This window comes from Wyeomyia smithii, chromosome 2, assembly GCF_029784165.1.
Source record: "Wyeomyia smithii strain HCP4-BCI-WySm-NY-G18 chromosome 2, ASM2978416v1, whole genome shotgun sequence".
Classification (NCBI taxonomy): Eukaryota; Metazoa; Arthropoda; class Insecta; order Diptera; family Culicidae; genus Wyeomyia; species Wyeomyia smithii.
Window position 1 is genome coordinate 165,024,934 of NC_073695.1, and position 7,622 is coordinate 165,032,555.

A 7,622-nucleotide genomic window follows, 5' to 3' on the forward strand; every position below is an offset into this window, starting at 1 on the left:
TAACAGCAGAACGTAAAACTGTCTGGTAGTGGAGGTGGTTACGAACTTTCCGAAAAAGCTTTACCTTCAAGACATCAATTTAGTCTAGGCTGATGGAAGCTAACATTAGTTGACCTATTGGGACGGGGAGATTCTGTCAAATTTTTTTTTGCCACTGCTGTACAGGATATCACTGCAGGCAGTTGGTGTCTATTCATGAAGTCTGTGCTAGGTGTGCTCGCATATGATTGGTACATTGTTGGTGAAAATTCGACCTTGAAACTTTTATTCAATTTTCACTGTTTAACAATGAAGTGATAATGAAAATTGAAGAATCACAAAATTGTCCATCATTTTATCAATCCAACGACATATCGATTATTGTGGTCCATCATGTGGTTACATCAGTATAACCGTTTGAAATCTTTAATTCCGTCGTTACATCTTGGTTTTAGTTTTCGCGGAATGTATCTCGGTATAGTGCGGTTAGACGTAGTCCTACGTCAAAAGGTAAATGCAATAAAGTAGATTTTCCCATATAAATTTTCATACAAATTTGAAATGCAATGCGCCAAGCTCCCTCTATGTCTAATAACGCAGCGAGTGCAATTTCTTTTGTATTTATAGATTTCGCTATTTTTGTCGTCAGCATATGTATTGCATCCACTGTTGGCATGTTTCTTCGATATGCAAACTGATACCTACTCAGCGGAGAGGTTTTTAGGTACGTTGATTTGACGTGATAGTCAATTAGTTTTTCCATAATTTCGAACATAATGGAGGTTAGACTAATTGGTCTGAAGGCTTTCGGAAGTGTTTTGTCGCGCTTCCCAGCCTTTGGTATGAAGATCACTCTCGTTTTTCTCCAGTTGGTGGGTATGTAATTAAGTGTCAGGCTTGCCCTAAATATCTCGATTATGAATGGAATTATTACCCTTCCACCATTGAAGCATTATTGGTAATAATCCATCCAGTCCCGGGGACTTATAGGGCTCGAATGAGTTGATTGCCCATTCCACTTTCGATTCTGTGAAGATATCGCAGGCTATGTAATGCGAGTTTAACACTTGGGTGTTGTTCGGAGTTTTTAAAAAAGCTACCGACACATTTCACTGCTCAATTAAGACTAACTTTATTAATTCTAACGATTACATTTGTGCCCCCCGTTCGATTCACGTTGGTCCGAATATGAACCGCTGACTCCGCATCGCTCGGTGGTGGCTCCGATCGTTCGATTGTCGTCAACCTGCTCGTCGATGGCATTGTCTGAATTGTCAGCAAATTCCTTTGGTAGCTCGGTTGTTAACTCCTCCCGGCTGAGTGATGAGACTCCAGGGAAATCACATCCGCAATGGTCAATCTTCTAATTGGTTTTGCATCTGAGATCGTTGGAATGTCCTTTAATGGATCGTCATGTTGAATTTTGATTTATGTGGATCTGCTTGATATGAAATTACTGACAGAGAACAATGCTGATGATTATGGTTAGAGGGAAAGTAATTCCTCCGAAAATGGTTAACTTTGGCCAGTGAAAGCTGTTTGTTTGCAATTTGATATTTTCCAGTTCTTTTCTAGTCTCGAGATGTAGTTCATGGAGATGTTCGAGGCTCAAGTTAACGATGAGATGTCCTTGCTCCACAGAGATACCTTCTAGTGGTATCTGTAAGGGTGATTCTTCGAGATTATGAATATTGCTGCTAAAAGTGTTGTTGTCAATCGAAACATTACAGTTTTCGAACGAGATGAAGAATGGACCGAATAGGTTCCTTTTAAAAATTCCACAGTTGCTTGTAAGTGAAAAATTTCTATCATAGTTGATGATCAGATTTTTGTCGTTAACGGTGATGATTTCTTCTTGTATGAGGTTGAGGGTAAAATTACAACTGGCTGGTTTTCCATTTAAGAGTTCCGAAATACATGTTGAGTTTTCGGGTATTAGGTCTTCTATGTTGAATATCGTTGGATTCAAAGAAGGTACGGCATAGATCTCTTTGTGGTGTTTCAAATAATTTTGTCTCTCAAGATAAATTTGTCTTTGTTTATGACGAATCGGATAAATGTGAATTTTCCTGAATATTCTTTTGTCTAGTTTAGGAATTTTGATAAGCAGAGCTACCTCCTTGCTGTTGGTTGCCACTGATGATTCTGCATATGATAGTGCTTCGCTGATAGAGTTGGTTGTCACGTTCTCGTCGTGTAGTCTTCTTACTAATACTTGTATTTCTCCTGTACTTAGAATTTTGCTGTTTAAGATTCCTATCTTTGCTAAACTTATACTGTCTACAATTTGCTCTAATTTTTCATGTAAATACTTTAGGTTCAAAAATATATTAATGGAATGATTTTCTATGGATTTTGTATTGAACAATGATATGGCTTGAGTAGTTTTACGTACGAATTCCTTCATCTGTAGGTTTAATTCCCGGTTAATTTTTACCTGAGCATTATTATTCTGAATTAGATTATTGATAGAGGAGTTAATTATTTTTAAATCGTTAGCAACTGGACTACCTGCTATAAATTTCCATCCTAGGCTATCCCAGCGTTTTGATCTTTTAATTGAAATAAGGTTGTTCAGTATTTGATCGATTTGTTTAAATTCTTCTATAATTAATATGGAAAACTGATTGGTCGCTATTTCGTCAAACATGTCTCTAAGGTTTCGTACATGGTATTGATATGAACTTATGTTAAAATGATGGATATAAAAATATGAGTCAATTCTTACTCTGCTAGTTCCATGGTCGAATGCTAGGATTGGCTGGTTAGTTAGGTTCCGGAGTGATATAGTTTGTTCTGATGACCATCCTGAATGTAGGATTAAAAGTCCTAGTCTGTAATTGAAGTGCATTGAGTTAGATCTCTCGAATTTTAATGTCGTTTTTATGAATTTTTACTTCCATCATCGGTGGTTATTGTACTGTTATTAACTTTTGCTATTTTAACTTTTTTATATCTTGCTTTGTGTTTCAGCCTTTGTCGGGTTTTTTCAAATGCTTCGCTATTTTCTTTAGGATTTCTTATTTTCTTTGATATATTATGATGGTCAAGATCTTGTTTTTGCTTCCTTTTTAAATTTTCAAATACTTTTTCGATGATTTCGGGTGTTTGGGGAGATGGAAGGATAATTTCGTAAGGAGTAAATTTTGTTGCGGTATGTATGGATGAATTGTATTTATGAAGGACCATGTGCATGAGTTCAATAAGAGGTTTAGTGGGATTCTCAGTTTTGGTTATTCGGTATAATTCTAAGAGAGTTGAATGGAGCCGTTCAACCGTTCCATTCATCTCACTTCTTCCTGTTGCCGTAATGTAGGGGGTGATTCCAGTACCATTGTAATAATTAACCAGGTCTCCGGTCATAAATGATTTTTCACCATCCATGACTAAAATATCTGGTGGTTTGTATTTGGACAGGAGTTCCTTGAGGGCTGGGACAATATCAATTGCTGCTCGGGATTGGACATGCATCACTTGAGCGAATTTAGAAAATTTATCTATGTAGGTGAGAAAATGATTGCTCTCGAGGAATAATATGTCTACATGAGCGATTTGGAAAGGAGCATTCGGTATCGGGGTTTTCTGAAGAGGGGATTTCTGTCGTATTTGTTTTCGTTACAGATACGACAGTTCACAATGAAATCTCTGAGTTTTTGATGCAGCTTTGGAAAGTAGAATTTCCGCATGATTTGAAGCTTATTTTCTTGAACACATCTATGGGCTCTCATGTGTTCGTTCCTTACGACGTTCCATTGCTCGTTTTCGTCTTGAACGTCTTCGAGTTGCTTCTGAGTAAATCGGATTTTTAACAGTCTTTGTTGGCCAAAATATTTTCTATATGTTTCTTGAATTTTTCCCATGGTGTCTTCGTCTGTTAATAATCCATTTACCAAACCTATGTTAAAGTGAGTTTTTAGGATCTGCAAAATAGAATTTTCATTAATATCAACAATCGTTATAGTAATTCTTGTATATGATTCAAAAGGGTGTTCAACTATTACTGAGTTCGGACCGTTTTTAATGATAACTTGATGACGGAAAGCGTTAATTGGTACCTCTGTTGATATGATGTAGAAATCGTCGCTAGTATCGGCAGAATGTTGGGTTCCTGTCATGGAACATACCATTCTACTTAGAGCATCCGCAACAACGTTTGTTTTTCCTGGTTTATATATTATCTCATAATCGTGCTCTTCTAAGTACGATTTCCATCTTTTCAATTTGGCATTCGTATTCTTTGGCGAGAGTGCGAATGTGAGGGGTCTGTGAGAATTTTAAACTTGGTTCCATATAAATAATTCCGAAATGTTTGTGAAGCCCAATAAATCGCTAACATTTCCTTCTCAGGAACAGAAAATTTTTCTTCTGTCACAGACAAGGTCCTTGAAGCGAAATGTATTGGTTTATCTCGACCCATTTCTCCTTGAGACAGTACCGCTCCGATAGCAAAGTCTGAAGCGTCTGTAGTTAATAAAAATGGTTTTTCATAGTCAGGGTATATCAACACATCAGAGGAAGAAAGTATGTTTTTCATTTTATTAAAACATTGTTTTTCAGTATCACAAAGGTAATTTTTTTTGCTCGACATCGGATTTCTCTCCCCTCGTAGAAGATTTGTCAAAGGTTTTGCGATTTTTGCAAAGTTCTTTACAAATCGACGGTAATAGCTCATCATTCCGAGGAATGATTTCAAGTCTTTTATTGTTTTGGGTTCTGGGAAATTTTGAATTACTTCAATTTTTTTGTGATTCGGTTTGATACCTTCTGAGCTTATGATGTATCCTAAGAATTCTACATCAGAATGTAAAAACTCGGATTTGTCCAGTAGAATCTTGAAATTCGCTCTATTCAACGTGTTCAAAATAATATTCAAATTCACCAAATGTTCTTCGAGAGTCTTTCCAAAGACTATGACGTCGTCAATGTACACATAACATATTTTTCCAATATGTTCTCTTAAAACGTCGTCTATTGCTCTTTGGAAAGTTGCAGGGGCGTTTTTTAAGCCAAATGGCATTCGAGTAAACTCGTACTTGCCATTGTTTATAGAAAATGCTGTTTTTTGTATATCATCGTCTTTCATCTTGATCTGATGGAAGCTGGAAGCTAGATCGAGAGTGGAGAAGTATTTCTGGCCTTTGAGTTGATCAATTACATAGCTGATTTCTGGCATGGGATATCGATCTGAAGTTGTTTTTTCATTGATTTTTCTATAATCAATGACCATTCTGAATTTTTTTTCGCCAGAGGCATCTGTTTTATTAGGGACCACCCAAACTGGGGCTGTCCAGGCTGAACGAGAAGGTCGAATAATACCATCTTCTAAAAGCTTTTTAATTTGTTTGTTGACTTTTTCTGTATAGGCTGCAGGGTATGGATAAACTCTCTGGTGTACTGGAATATCATCAGTTGTGTTGATGGTGCACTCAATTTTTGTCGTTTCGAATTTGGCTCATGGAATGCCGTTTTGTTGGCATTCAAAACTTCTTCCAATTTTTTCTTTTCTGAGGAGGTTAGATGACAAGTTCTAAACTGCTCTCTGGTGACTATTGCTATCGTATGCATAAAAATCATGATAATCTTCGTACTCTTCAAACTGGTGTTCGGGATATTGTTTAGCATCTGTTTCGTCATTGGCTTCTACTTCGTTAAATGTTGATGTTCCTTCTATGGGGTGAGCTAGTCTTTTAAAATTTTGTATTTTAGATGATGGGGGATGTTGGCGTTTGATAGGAAAGGTAGGTCGGTTTCCATAATCCAATAACCGAGATCGGACACTTTGATCTACCTCCATTGGTTCGGGTCTCGGGAGAGGCTTCGGTGGAGGATTGAAGGAGTTTGGATTGTGTTGGAATCTATTTTGAGGTTGCAAAAATGGATTGAAGTTTGGTTGGAAACGGGGTTGAGGTTGTACAAATGGATTCGTGTTATTTCTCTGATTTGATATGAAGGGGTTTCGGTACTGTTGGGGTAAACAAGAATTTTGAAAGTTTCTAGGTGGTGGAGGAGGAAAGTTTTGGTTACGTGGTGGAAGATCCGGTATTTTACCTAGTTCGTAGAACTGTTGGTTTGATAATGAGTTCACCGACGTGGGTATAGGTGGATTCATTATTCTTGCAAAATAAAAAATTAATCTACTTTTCTTCAGATTTTTTTGAATTTAACCCTTATTATTTTTTTTGCTTTCTTTGAGGCTCAATTAAACACACTTTTTTATTTCACTATGCCAGCTAGTCTGGACTTTTGTCAGTTGCACTAAAACACTATCACTATTTATTAAAACTATCACTTACATGAATGCCAGCATATCTGGACTTTCTTTTCCTGGGTTGACGGGAATCCCTTTATCGTCGGGGGATCGGCAGGCAGATGCTACGAGTTGCTCCTTTTTCCTAGCGGTACTCGGGACTCTCACATCGATCGGGTGATTACCTCAGTGTCCTGCAGATCGCTTGGTTTCTGGTGTGTGGCTCTTTCCACCGTTGTGATCCGGCTGCTTTAACCGAATCTGAAGATTTTCACACTTTAAAACACTTATACTTTTCCCGACTTCTGGGTCCCTATTCGGGCGCCAGTTGAACACTTGGGTATTGTTCGGAGTTTTTAAAAAAGCTACTGACACATTTCACTGCCCAATTAAGACTAACTTTATTAATTCTAACGATTACATTTGTGCCCGCCGTTCGATTCACGTTGGTCAGAATATGAACGGCTGACTCCGCATCGCTCGGTGGTGGCTCCGATCGTTCGATTGTCGTCAACCTGCTCGTCGATGGCATTGTCTGAATTGTCAGCAAATTCCTTTGGTAGCTCGGTTGTTAACTTGCGCATTTGTCTTAGCGATAGTCGAACCAGCACATGGCGTATTAGGGTCCTGCGATTTTTCTTCTACCTTCTAGTTAACTTCCTCAGTTTTTCTAGATTTTTGTTCCACCAAGGCGCGTCTTTGTTGGATACTCGCGTCTTGGTTGGACAGCTTTGGTTATAAAGGGCTATGATTTTATTCGTAAATTTTTGTGATGAATCCTCCAGTTCTTTTATTGCCTTCCAAAAAAGTTGGTACAAAATGAACTACTTGAATGGTACCCTCTGAATAAAATTACTGTTTGAGTTGTTTTTTAAGGCAGTGTACCTGCGCAGCCCTGCATTTGTCTCGTTCCTACTCGAAAAATGCTGCATTGATTTTGTAAATAACTTTTTGACAGTTCCTTATGGGATTTTCTTTGGGGCTCGATAAGGCCGAGAAAATAAATTCATTTTGTTCATTATTTGTCGAGCAGTTGGACAGGACGAGGTACGGAGTACTATGGGGCAACGTGTACCAGAAAAAAACGCCAGTGTTAAGTATGTCTCATGTATGTGGTGGTACCATTCGAGTAGTTCATTTTGTATCAACTTTTTTGGATGATTTCTTCCTGAGTGTTACGTATGTCTTATGTATGTGATATCACCGCCACTTTTCATACGTATAACATAGCATGTGTCAGTGGGGCCCGCAAAGCAAATAAGATAGAGATGCCAGTGCACAGTGGGGAATCGCTGGCCATCAGCCAAAAAATTTTTTTTTCGTTAGCTGTTTCATAATATTTTTCCTTTATTGCTATAACATTCAAGTGTCTAAATCCAAAATTTGGGCCCAATAT

General features: G+C 37.9%; 1 protein-coding gene across 1 annotated transcript; it reads right to left on the minus strand.

Moving 5' to 3' along the window:
• Positions 1–1,178: 1,178 nt before the first annotated feature.
• On the minus strand, positions 1,179–6,471 carry LOC129721024 (uncharacterized). Its single transcript, XM_055673065.1, has 2 exons — positions 6,273–6,471; positions 1,179–2,813 (listed from the first exon to the last, which is right to left on the minus strand). Exons 1-2 carry the CDS (start codon positions 6,284–6,286, stop codon positions 1,433–1,435), a joined length of 1,395 nt encoding a protein of 464 aa, XP_055529040.1. The 5' UTR covers positions 6,287–6,471; the 3' UTR covers positions 1,179–1,432.
• Positions 6,472–7,622: the final 1,151 nt, after the last annotated feature.